The 13,349-nt window shown below is 40.0% G+C and overlaps 2 protein-coding genes across 3 annotated transcripts; one reads left to right on the top strand and one right to left on the bottom strand.

Moving 5' to 3' along the window:
* Positions 1-222: 222 nt before the first annotated feature.
* Positions 223-3,813, top strand: LOC127796766 (inactive leucine-rich repeat receptor-like protein kinase CORYNE). The gene is made up of 2 exons (XM_052329139.1): positions 223-2,116; positions 2,485-3,813. The coding sequence occupies exons 1-2, from the start codon at positions 1,227-1,229 to the stop codon at positions 2,792-2,794; spliced, it is 1,200 nt and encodes a 399-aa protein (XP_052185099.1). The 5' UTR covers positions 223-1,226; the 3' UTR covers positions 2,795-3,813.
* A 1,691-nt stretch (positions 3,814-5,504) lies between these two features.
* Positions 5,505-12,392, bottom strand: LOC127798268 (aspartokinase 1, chloroplastic-like). 2 transcript variants are annotated; one of them, XM_052331722.1, is made up of 14 exons: positions 12,252-12,392; positions 11,771-12,042; positions 11,585-11,667; positions 11,443-11,483; positions 11,108-11,262; positions 9,932-10,081; positions 9,742-9,837; positions 9,532-9,648; positions 8,604-8,723; positions 8,425-8,517; positions 8,231-8,347; positions 6,525-6,641; positions 6,250-6,312; positions 5,505-6,159 (listed from the first exon to the last, which is right to left on the bottom strand). In XM_052331722.1, exons 2-14 carry the CDS (start codon positions 11,903-11,905, stop codon positions 6,022-6,024), a joined length of 1,425 nt encoding a protein of 474 aa, XP_052187682.1. In that variant the 5' UTR covers positions 11,906-12,042; positions 12,252-12,392; the 3' UTR covers positions 5,505-6,021. The 2 variants fall into 2 exon arrangements, with proteins under 2 accessions (XP_052187682.1, XP_052187681.1); XM_052331721.1 differs by having other exon boundaries at positions 11,771-12,392.
* Positions 12,393-13,349: the final 957 nt, after the last annotated feature.

Below are 13,349 nucleotides of genomic sequence, written 5' to 3'. Positions count from 1 at the left end.
AAAGTTATAATTTAAAACCGAATAAGTAGAGGTAAATAGAATTATCCAAAAATTAATATTAAATGAAGATGGGAAAAAGTTGAAAGCGAGACATCCCAATTTAAATTTAAATAATATAAATAATAATAATAATAATAATAATAATAATAATAATCGCAAAAAGCAAAAACGCGCAGGCGCAGTAGGCTGGCAGTGGCACAAATACAGATACAAATTGGAAATGCTGGTGAAAATGTGAGGAGAAATCGACGGCCCAAAGCTTAGGACGCATGGCCATGGTGGCAGACCACTAAAGGACCGACAGATCTGCCTTTCTTTTGCTTTGTATATGTGTATTTGTCGCTCATTATGTATCTCATGCACAGACTTCGATGTTTCACTTTCCGCCTCAGCAGCAACCACAGCAGTAGTAGCAGCAGCAGCGCAGCAACATTGCCCAACGCCAAAGCAAGCACCTATCATCCGTCTGCCCCACTTTGGTCCATGGCGGGAACCAAATGTTTTGTCACTTGCCCATTGGTTTTTGTAGTTAGGAGAAGAGAGAAGCAGAAATGGAGAGAGAGAGAGAGAGAGAGAGAGGTATCTCATTCTCATTCTTCTCTCTTATTATTATAATATAATCTTTGGACTGCGACTGAAACCCTGTTTCTGATTCCTCCTTTTTCTTCTTTCTCATTCGCGCATTCGAACTAACAGTCGTGGGTTCTGTGTTTGTTCGGTCGCTTGTGTCTCGAGTTCCTTCCTTTGCCCCAAGAAAGAGAACCTACGACTCGTTTTTCTGGTTCGCCGAGTCCCGACTCGAATCTGCAAACTGTTCTCTTCGAATTTCGTTTGAAGTGATTGTTGAACTTTCAAACCCCCTCTTCCATCCTAAAGGAAAGTTTTTGACTGTGGGAGCGTTGTTCGGCCTCTGTTCTCGGATTGCGCATATTCACTCTCTGCCGCCTCAAACTGATTCGTTATCAAGGATAGGAATATGTGACGAGCTGATTCTCTTCGTCTTCCTCTTCACGATTTTGCGCCAAGACAGAAGTACACCCAGAAGCCCAAAAAAAAAAAAAAAAATGATTCCTTTTCCTCTTCTCATAAAATTTTCTCCGCTTCCTTCAAGCAATTGAAGCTCGTCTGGTAGCGTCTCGCCGGACTTCTTTGGGAAAATTAGCAAGTTCTTGAGGTTGGTTTAAGCCATGGGATGAGTTCCCGAATACTCCGATTCTCCATTCCCTATGCTAAGGCTTGTGCTTTACATGGAGAAGACGAACTTTCTAACTCTGGAACTGGTCTTACTGGTTAATCTCTGCCTATGCGACGCTTCTGGGCAATGCCAAAACAGGTCTTCTTCAATCAATCATGTCTCGGCTCAGCCGCCATCCCCACCCAAGTCACCGGAACTAAGGAACGGGTTCCAAAAGGTCATTCTCAGCATTGTGTTTGGGATTCTAACCGGCTTGATTGGCGCTTTTCTCTTCGCTTGCATAGTTCGCTGCTTCGTTCGTTACATAGCCAGAACCCCCATTCTCAAAGGCCCCGTTATATTTTCCCCCAAAATCGCTCCCAAGACCCTTCAATCTGCCCTCGCAACCGAGAACCAGTTGCTGGGGTCTAGCTCCAATGGGAAGTACTACAAAACAGTTCTTGACAATGGCCTCATAGTTGCAGTGAAGAGGCTCGAGCCCTTTGGGCCTAGCTCTCCAGAGACTCAAAGCAAGTCGGTCAAGAGGCGGATGCAGCAGGAGCTTGAGATGCTTGCCAGCTTAAGCCACCGGAATTTGATGAGCTTGAGGGCTTTTGTTCGCGAACCTGACCGGATTTGTTTGGTTTATGACTATATGCCCGTTGGTAGCCTTGAAGACGCCATGAACAGAGTGAGGGAAAACCAGTTGCAGCTTAGTTGGGAAGTTCGGCTTAGGATTGCGGTCGGGATAGTTAAGGGGCTCCAGTACCTTCACTTCAGTTGTTCACCCAGAGTTTTCCACTACAATTTGAAGCCGACGAATGTGATGGTGGATGCAGATTTTGAACCTAGGCTGGCAGATTGCGGTTTGCCCAAGGTGATGCCCGGCATGGATAGAGCAACATCAGGCTACAGTGCTCCAGAGTGTTTCCAGGACTGCAGGTTATACAATAAACATCCCAGTTTCTTGTTCATTTCCGCTAGTTCTTGGCAATTTCAGTGTGGGAATGAAAGTTGTTTAATTATTGCCTTTAATGCAATATTTGGCATCACTGTGGGTATCCTTGTTTGCATTCCTGACTGAGCTTTTCTACTTCTGCTTCAAGCATTCAATTCAAATGTCTAGTTCATTTCTTGCTTAAAATTCAAAGGCCAATTTTTGGGCAGCAATCATGATTTAATGGGGCAAGGATCTTTTAATTGGTTGTGAGCAATTTCTGTTGACTTCTGTAGCACAACAGTCCTCTTTTGTCGGTTATGTTGAAAATTTCATGTTTTGGAAAATGGGCACTAATCCGAATTCAATGCAGGTATACTGACAAGAGTGACGTGTTCAGCTTTGGAGTTATACTGGGTGTGCTGTTGACTGGCAGAGATCCAATGGATCCATTCTTTGGGGAAGCAGCGAGTGGGGGCAGCATGGGGCAGTGGCTTCGGCATCTGCAGCAAGTAGGGGAGGCCCGAGAGGCCTTAGACAAGAGTATTCTAGGCGAAGAAGTAGAAGAAGATGAGATGCTTATGGCAGTGAGAATTGCTGTTGTATGCTTATCCGATTTGCCTGCCGATCGGCCTTCGAGCGATGAGCTTGTTGCTATGCTCACTCAACTCCATAGTTTCTAAACAAACGTAAGAACTCCCACACTTCCACTTCCACTTCCACTTCAACGCATTTGGTTGTTTATACAGCTTCTGTATGTGCCATCGCTATTTGTAGCTAGGCTGGTTGGGTTTGCCGTGGAAGCAACCAAAAAGCTATGCAGATCCAATCATTTTTTGCTCTCTTCTTCGTTTACTTTTGAGAGATTTTGGATTTAGGCATATATGGTGTTTGAATGATGTTCAAGTATACCCAATAGTCCATGCAGAGTTGGCTTTAGTTGGAATGGTCAGAGTTTTGTAGATTGCTAGTTGGGGTTGCTGTGATTCTGGTATTTGAGTTTTGTTGACTTTTCTAGTTCCCTCTAGCTATATTCTAACATAGGGGCACGCACACGTTGAAGGATGCATGTGAAGAAGAGAAGAGAAGAGAAGAGGATAAAAGGGGCCTTTTCATGAGGCTCCCCTTTTGTCTGGGTTAATTGATGCGTATCGTCGTTTAATAACTTTGAAAACACTCTGATTTTTCGCTAATCAGAGAAACAATCTTAATTTTGCTGCAAAAACAACTCAATGAGGATGTTGAAAGATATTTGTAGTAAAGTGGATGATAAAGGAAGGAGAATTTGCAGTCAGAAAAGAGTGTTGGAAACATAGGCAATGATTTGTAGCGATGGGTGGGTGCGGTTGTGGTTGCAGTCTTCTTTAAGGACAGCTTGATGGAAATTAGCTGATGATGATGGTTTACTATGGCATCTCGTGGCTCTCTTTTATCCTTTCCGCGGATGAGCATGGTTTGGTCGTGCCAACAAAAGCCACATCAATTGTACCTTCTTTCTTTTTCTTTTTTTTTTCTTTTTTGTTTAATATAATATATAATAATGGAGATTGTAATATAAAGTTCACGTGCTTGCGTCTGAGTCTGAGTTAACAGATGATGCATGTTCAGTGGGTACTGTAGGTCAGATGATTATAACAGTGGGTATGTCCATGTCCATCGTGTCCTGTGCAAAACCTACGGTTGAAGGAAGTTTGTTTTTTTTCATTGGTTCGTGTCCCCTTTATTGAATTAGGCATATTGCCAAGCCCAAGTGGGTTAAAAGGGTTTTTTCTCATTTCATTTAAGGTTCTAATAATAATTTGTTAAAGTCTCAATGGTGTTATTAATTTACTTTATTTCTTAAATTTAGATCATATTGCATGAGGCAACGCAAACCCTAAGGAGAAACATATGAAAAATCAAAAAATTCCAACTCTTAACATCTCTAATCTCACTGATATTTCAATCTACCAGTAGAATAATAGCGCATGATGGTGAGAGTCGGAAGTTAGTTGAGAGGTCTGGTTGTTGTTTTCATGGCTTGTTGGAGCAGCTGGTGCTTCCCCCCACCCAATTCTTGCTGGGAAAAGTCTCAGATAGCCCTATCCCGCACCCAATTCTTGCTGGGGAAAAGTCTCAGATAGCCCTAATGATAGGCTTATTGAATGGGAACAAAAAGATGAAATTATTCTCACTCATTTTATAAATTTACAAAGTGAGCTATTGCTCCCTCCTCTCTTATGGCCGCTGGTGCCTTTGCCTTGCCGTCGTGCCTCACTGTCATGTTGCGCGCGTCTCATTGTCATGTTGCCATCACTTCATTGGCCTCACCTCGCCTTCCATTATTGTATCTTCAAGATGTAGCGACAGTTGGCAATAGAGGCGAGGCAACAACGGAATGGCAACAAGGCGCTACAACGAGCAAAGGTAACGGTCATGAAAGGAGGGAGAAGAGGGCAGTAGTTCACTTACTTTTTATAAGGGGGAGGGACAATTTTATCTTTTTATCCTCGTTATAAAAGGCTATCTGTTAGCCTCTCTTGCTATGTAAAAGAACCCTTCTTGCTGAGAAAGAGATTGGAGAAGTGACTGGCAGAAGACGGAGCATTTCAATTACTTTGTGGCAATTAATTAATTGATTATAATTTGCATTGGATTTGGAAGACACCTGCCCAAAGGTTGAATGAGATGACAGCACTACAACTTTCGACTTTGTGATTGTGAAGCCATCCTTGTCCCTTTCTTGACTTGCTGCTCATTCTTTCCTGCGGTTAGAGAGGGCCCCATCTCCACACTTATGATGAATCATTCACTTTCTTTTAGTAAAAGCTAAATTAGAAAAAAAGATAATTCACATGGCATATGCCATCAGATAAGCACATGATTAGACTTTTACTTTTAGACACTTGCTAATTAAAAAGGATTCTAAGACACCCTTGTAGCCCTTGTTCTGTTCCTAGTCGATATTCCAAAGGGAAAATGTACGAAATAGATAGGGAGCAGGTCATTAGGCATGTCCTTCCTCCTTGCGTATTGTCAGAGTCTGTAGAAGGGATGGGTAAAAGTGCATGTCAGCAGTAGTTATAAACCGCATGCCCTATGGTGTTCATGATATGCTCGCTCTGGGAGATCCTGAAATTTCATTGGTAGAAGTCCATGTGATGGTGGTCTGATGGCGGAGATGTTGAGGTCAGTACGACTTGACTCGGACACTGAGAGACAGATGGGTCATGCATCGTGAGTTGGGTTGTTTCAATTGGCAATTCTTAACTTTTGTGTTGCCAACAACATGCAAAAGCAGCACCATAATGACGAGGAACATGTCTTAACTGCATTTCTTTTTCTTTTTCTTTTTCTAAGTAAAGGGGTACGCGATCCCTTGTATTATTGCAAGATGAATCAACTCTAATAATATAATGAATAAACAATCTCCCCTCTTTTATCTTATTTAACAATGAAAGAGTCCTTCAAAATATCATAGAGATTGAACAGGCCATCTGCCATGTTTTGGTCATAGTATTATAAGTCCATTCTTCTCTCATGCCGCCTAGGCCACCACCCCGTGGTAAGGTCTCTGCCTTTTCATCACAACCAACAAAACGAAAAAGGAAAGCTTCATTCCCCTGACCACATCGCTTGACAAATTCAGGCGCAATCCTAGGTTTCCCTTCCCTCTTTTCTGTCCACCGGCCAAAAACATTATGGATGTTGGGGCTAAACAAAATGTAAAACCTAAGAAAGAATGGCATGGGCTGATACGGACTCTGAACAAGAATTTGCACAATTTTGCAAAACATCATTCAGCAAAGACGCCTAACTGACTGCTGAGGCAGAGTTGACGCCGAGGTAAACATACCACAGATTGCCAGCAATATATACATCCCCGTAAAAGAGAATTTTTTAAGTCACTACAGGCATCAAATTTCCACCTTCAACGCCGAGACAGGGCCGTTCTTAATCCACCATCCAGATCTATTTCTGACACATCACCACTCTCAAAAAAAGTGTAGTGAAGGGCCTTAACGCACCTTTCTGCCTCGCTATCATTTACTATCAATGAAATGTTCACCTGTTAAAGAGTACGCAGTTAACATTTGTTAGATATTCCCCCAAGCAAGTATAAAAAGTCTAGCATGCCATAGGTTCATGACAAACGGACCTTGGATGCTCCTTGTGAAATCATCTGCACATTGACTCCATTGGTCCGCAGAACACTAAAGACCTGATACAACGCAAGGGTTTCACAAAATATGCAAACAAACTGAAGAAAAGAGAGAGATTTGAAGATGATTTATAAAATGATGGCATTCATGATTTTTCAGTCTTTTGTTCCAATCCATTGAAACTCTACGGGTAACAGATGAAATTGGAGCCCCAAACTCCTTAAATTGAGGGACTAGGAATCCGAAAATCGGTACATGAAGATAGAAATACCTTCTCTAGAATCAAAGAAGACCGTTGCACATTGCCAATCAAGGAGATGATTGATCTACGCTGCAGGAGATTCACAACTGCAATTTTTTCTAGTTCTTCCACTACATTGTCAAGTTCCTGCATAAACACGGCATATCCTGGTGAATTATATATATATATATATATATAGAGAGAGAGAGAGAGAGAGAGAGAGGGAGGGAGATGATTTAACATAGAAATAAGAGGATTTTCCAGGAAAGAGAACAGGGTCCTGATACCAACTTCAGCACAGGTGTTTGTGTCAAATAGAGATCACAGAATCATCCGCAGGAGATCTGGACCTAGATGAGGATTGATCTCTCTCCTACCCCCCCCCCCCCCCCCCACCCCCCCCCGGGCCCCGGGTAGAGTACTTAAGGAGCATGAAGGTGACAACAATCACGGTTCATTGGCATATGTGTCCAAAAGTTACGATATGTGGAGAAGTCATTGATGTATATTCCATGATATTTTCACACCAGGTATTACTATTTAAGAATTTACTTGAAATTAGATGAGATTTAGACAAAAAAAAGGAGATTTCCTATCCCCGCTATATGTGAGAGGCAAGGAATTTCTCTTAATAGAATAATTTTCAAAAACTAAATGATTTAAGTGTCTAATTTGAATGTGGGCCTTGAACACATTTTATATTCTTATCCTTGTTGAGTCCATGAAACACTGACCAATGGGAAGTTATCTAATGCACTTTGAATGGGGAAAGATGGTGATTTAAAGAAGGTGTTTGGCTGATGACTGATCCATTATGAGGATGCCAGATAATGGTGGTTGGGGTGGGATTGTCAGGTTTGTAATTGTGAATTCAAACCTAAGATTATTCCTGAAAATCTTCTTCCTCTAAAATTCTTCCTTCTCTGTTTCACATCCCTCCATCAGTTTTAGAGAGACCTAATGGAAGAGAAATAGAAAGATATAACAGCAAGCTAACATCAAAAGTGCAGGGATGGCTGAACAAAGAAATGTGTATAATACATGCATGAGTCCATATTTAGATGTATGAATAAGATGCTTCAGTTACCTCATTTAGGTCAACAGGTGTAGCTGATGAAATTGGCCTGAACGCCCTTTTGCGCCGTGAAGGAAGGGGAGGGGACGGGTTTTCTAATGCCAGGAAATCTAGGTTCACTGAATGCTATAGGTCCAGCACAGAGAGATGAGATACAATTAGCAGAGTTTGCTGATTATGGAAGGGTTGTTCTGGTGAATTGAGCCTTGTAACCACTTTTGAGGTAAACTGATGGTGTGGTCAATCTAGGAAATTGCAAAAGGAAAATTTCTATCTATAATATGCTTAAATGTGTATTAGATTAATTTATAAATTGGACTCATCAAAGGCAAATTTGTCACTTAACAATTTTACAAGGTGGCTTATTGCTAAGTATAGGCTCTTATTGTAGTTTTGGCATCCAGAAGGGTTGTCCATATAATGTCCAGAAACTTCAGGGCCATTCAGTAATTTGCCAAGAGATGTTTATTACTATGCATAAATCTGACATAAATGAGACTAAATACTACCATAGCCCCCTGCACCACCTTTTCTGAATGAATGCATGGAACAGGTAGACAGCCAATTCTTCAGTTTTCAGTGATGACATATCTAAGCGAGATTACTTCATGATTAAAGCTAAAGACGTTTGTAATACAAACATGACAGTAAATACACCTGCCTGCTGAATTAGTTCTCTGCTCCAAAGTTTTGATGGATCCAGTGTTAAAGATAAACTGACTTCACTAGTAGCAACAACATCCACTGAAATGCCCAACTCTTCAAAGATTGAGAAAACCTACAAAGTAACTAACTGTAACACTTGAAATAAATCAAGGAGAAAAAGTAAGCCACTAAAAGAAGTTGATCTCTCACCTTTGCAAGGAACCCAAATTGACCGAGCATGCGAGTACTAACTATATCCAACATGGTGACATTCTGCTTAAGAACTATGCTGGTTAGCACAGCCTGTCATTAATTTGAGAAATTAATATATAGAGATATTTTATTTCAAATTTAAGACATTAACCTTGAGAAAAATTATCCCACTGCACCTTGGTCATATCTCTGCTTCTAGTGATAAGGGTACCAGGAGACTTAGGATTGTAAGAATTCTTGACCCTGACAGGAATATCACCGTCCCTAGCAGGTCTCATGGATTGTGGATGCAGGACCTGCAAATAAGAGCCATGTAAATACAGGACTCTGTACTTTAAGTGCTTTACATTTCACCAAATAGAACAATCACTACTTGTATCTAGCTGTTGTTATGACCATTTATGATAGTACATTGATATAATTGGAGATGAATTAACTTAGTGGCTGAACATTCACACAGAAAATATGAGGTAAATTTGTACAAATACTGATCAATTTACAATTAGAAATGTATGGGCAAGATCAAAATTGCAATCGGCACCAACCCAGTCAAATTCCTTGGATAATCAGTACATTTAAGTGTCTAGAACTCCAAGAATAAAATGCTCCTTCTTCTTAGCAATTCACAGGAACCAATAGACTTTAACCTGATACCTTTTTGGCTTTGCCTGACTAATCCCCTACAGATCCATGCACACTAATCTGCATACATGGACCGGGTAAGATGACAGTTGTGGGCCTCATGTCCCCAAGAAATAGCATAACTTGGCTTCCATGGTTTGAAGCCTTGGTTCAACCCAAAGCTCTTCCCACTCCAACACCACTTAGCTACACGTTGGGGTTAACTTTAACCTGATACCTTGCTATCTTGATGTCAACCTCTTTTCTTCCCTACCCTAATATCTTAGTGAAATTAAAAATATTTTATGCACTTCAAATATGGCTCAACAACAGCAATGGTTCCTCCTTCTCTCCTGTGTATATATCTAACACTGGAAACACTATTTCTGAGGTAATGATAATTTTAAATGATGCCTGAACGTACTGACATCTGCTTCATCCAATACTAGAAAATTGGCAAACAGAAACAGGCATGAATATAACCTGCGCACCAAAGTATGCAAGCTCAGCTGCCTCTTCAAATGTCAAGAATGGCACAGGTTCGGCACGTGGATGGATGCTTGGATCACATGTGAGTACACCATCAACATCCTTCCATACCTTTTTCCATTACCAAAAATAGCTTTAACATGTGTTTAATTATTGACCAGTCCAACAAACACTCATCAAGCATACTCCAGGGTTTCATCTAACCTGAATTTCTCGCAAACCTAGGGCCTTACCAATGGTTGTAGCTGTCAAATCACTTCCTCCCCTACCCAAGGTAGTAACTGCACAAGATTTCCAACCCTACAAGGTCAAAACATACATCACAACCAAAATGCTACTTAAAGACCGATTGAAGTTGACCTAACATAAAAAAAATCTTGCAATGAGAAAAGACCTTTCCAAGGAAACCAGTCACAACGGGGATTGCAGGATCAAGGATCCACTCATTGTGTAATCTCTTTGCTACAGCTGGGTATGTAGCTTCCAAGATGTCCGCATTTGTGAAGTCCTCCGTTGTAATAAAACCAATATCAAATGCATCATACTGCAGAATGTCGATGAATGAATCATAAAAATGGGTAATATTTGTTATAATAGGAAAATAAAGAACAAGAGTGCAGCCACTGTAACAAAACATAGGACAAGAAAAGATGCAAAATTGAAGATTAGAAAATGATAGTGTTAAACAACTTGCTAGCAGGAATCTGAAACAGCTTCTGATGACTAGGGCAAATATTTTCAGCTAACTTTGAAAGAAAAAACAGAACATTGATTGACCAGACACACATAAGATGCCTTCTAATCTCAAAATTTTGGTCAAATTTCATGCCATTGCTACACTTCAATCAAGACAACCATAAGCTAGTCAAAAAAGAAAGCAACAAATTATCTTTTGAGAAGAAGGATCCAATTAATATAAATATATACACACATTCACAAATATCAATTGTTTCAGCTATTTATTAGATGCAAGCAAGCAACTTGAATTCAGATTACATGTAAAAGAAGGCAGTCTAGTATGTTAATATATAAAAGGAGTCAGCCAAATTTTCTTCTTTTTCCTCAGGGGAGAGCTACCTTGATATCCCTTTATAAACCATTAGTTGCTCAAGTTTACTAGGGATTAAGAACATTAACAATCCTCAAAAGTCTAATTGCTTTAGCAGTTGCAATATACCTCCTAGCTCTGAACCTGGTAAAAACCCAAAAACATATGGGTATTGGCTACATATAACAAATTTACGGTGCAATGAGCTGGTAGTCTCAATCTTCTTATTCTTTAGCACAACGTATATCAAGATGATGAGTTGACTAAAGAAAATGCTAAAGTACAATCTGCTGTAATCACAAGCTAATGCGAGTGCAATTTCCACAAGGTAAACATGTTATTTTCTTTTTCTTTCTTTCTTTTGCTGAGTGTTATTTTCTTTTTCCAGAAACCTTTTCATTGTAACCAAAAAGAATATAACAGCATTAGTACAAAATTTATCTGTGGGAGGAATATAGTGAAAATGATGTTAAAAATGTTGGGCATGGAAAAGGAGGACAGAATTGGTTGGAAGAACCATACTTGCCGTGCTTTAGCACCAATCTTATTCAAATACGCAGCAAAGATTCTGGTAGACATGCATTCCCCAAATGAAACTAAATAATCTCTTGTGCGGAGAGTCAACTCTTTTATCCTAGCTATTCCTTTCAAAAGCTGTTCCAGTTCTTCTAAGTGTGCTGCAAAAGCGCTCCGAGAGCAGGAAAATAATAGAATTAACACCCGTTTCACATAAATGTCTTCAAATTATAGGTTCAAGTACTCAGAATTGTTGATCAAAGCAAATAGTACATTCAAGCTAGAATCTTCTAGTCCAAATGTGTGAAAAATCAAGAGAATTAATAGGGTCAAAAAGGCACCAGAAATAACAGAAGTGTCGACACCAAGCTCTTCGACAGTCCTGAATGAACGCAACCGCAAATAGAAATGTTGCTGAGAATAATTGTATATTGAACTCAAGATTGCTGAAGATGCAGTATGAGAAAATATGAAATTGATCACCTTAGATGCAAGTCCATGATGAACCTCAATTCATCAAGTTTAGACACGTGCGAACCGCCACAACTCACAGCCTTTTCTCCAGCCTATATTACAATCATCCGATTGAACTATTGAACCAAAAAAAAAAAAAAAGAAATACATTAAACAATAGCAAAAGCAAGTAAACAGATAGAGTTTTGGGGATACGAGTAGAAGATTGTTGGTAGTTTTTCCCATGGCGGAGAGAACAATGACAGGCTTTTCTTCAGGGAAGCTGATCACGAGATCGGCAACCTCTCTCATCCTCTCGGCCGATGCCACTGAAGACCCGCCAAACTTCATCACACACGTCAGGTGCTCCTCCGCATCTCCGCCGTACACTCCTTGGTTTTCTCTCTCTTCGCTCACAGCCCTAATTGGCGTTGTATTATTGGAAACCTTCAACGACGGCGCACCTGCAGAAGGTATAACCGCCGAATCTGCAAATTTGAGACGAGTTGTGATGTGTGACAAACTGGAGACTGAATTCAAGTAGTTGCGCGGAGATGCAGTTGTGAAGCCACGAAAGAATTGAAGTGAAGCTGCCATTTTTGCCCGAAGCGATGAACTACGGAAGCCAATAGTTGTTGTTCTTGTTGTGTGTAAGTATAATAGCAGTGTATAAGCAAATGATAGGAACTGAGCTCACGGCGATGTCGACGAACGATAGGAATTGAGATTTAGGATGCGAAGAGCGTCTTCATCTTACTCGATCAGCTTTGAAGTCAGGAGGTGTCTGTAAGCGAGGCTAACGACGGGAAAAGTTCGGTTTATCCGAACTAACTTTATGAATTGATCTTGATCGAAATGGTTAGTTTGATTCAATTTTTTTTATTATATTAGTTTGATTTGATTAACTTTTTTTAAAAGTTTAATTTTAAATTTTTGATTGAAATAATTAAACTAATTAAATTGACCAAAATTACAAAACAACATCATTTTAAATGCAATAAAAAAGAAAAACAGACTAAATGGTGGAAGGAATAAAGTGATGCTTTGATCCTTCCGCCTTAACCTTTGCTTGGTCCTTTCACTTTCCTTTTGTCCTTTGACTCTCCAGTAATCCCATCACTCTCGCCGATGCCAATGTCAACATCGATGTCGACACCAAAGCCGACCTTTCTTCTCTACCTCTGACAGTCAGCTCTATTCCCATCGACCATTAGCATTGTTACCAGCACCTCTCTCTCCCTTCGATTTGTACCATCGTGCTCACTCGTTGATGCCACCTTGATAGCCACCATCGCCTCAAATTGCCTCTGTTTCCTTCAAATATTCACAACATATAAGCTTGGGTCATTTCAGTAAGTTTTTCAACAACCTTCTTGTGAGTGAGTATTCTACATTAAAACTTAGATGTATTGAAATTCAACCATTAGATCCTTTGATTTTGGGGTATGTGGGTTGCTGAGCCAAGGCGAATTTGATAGTCAATTCTGATTGTCAGAATTCACTGTGGATGGTAGTGTAACGACTCGTTATTGGGTCTATGTCATTATTGATATTTATTTCATTTTGATGTATATATATATGTAATGACATTATTTTAAAATCAAATAAAATGGAATGAGGGTTTAATGAAGCTAGATTTAGGCCAATGTGAGAAAACCCATGGCAAATGGTAGTTACAATTTAAATGAAATAATTTTTAATGGATTGGGCCTAAATAGGTATAGATTGAGTCCATAGTTAATTTTAAATGAAGTGAGTTAGACTAAGTGAAAAATAGAACTTTTGGGCCTTATGA

The sequence above is a fragment of the Diospyros lotus genome, chromosome 3, assembly GCF_014633365.1.
Source record: "Diospyros lotus cultivar Yz01 chromosome 3, ASM1463336v1, whole genome shotgun sequence".
NCBI lineage: Eukaryota > Viridiplantae > Streptophyta > Magnoliopsida > Ericales > Ebenaceae > Diospyros > Diospyros lotus.
This window is presented reverse-complemented; position numbering and strand designations above follow the sequence as displayed.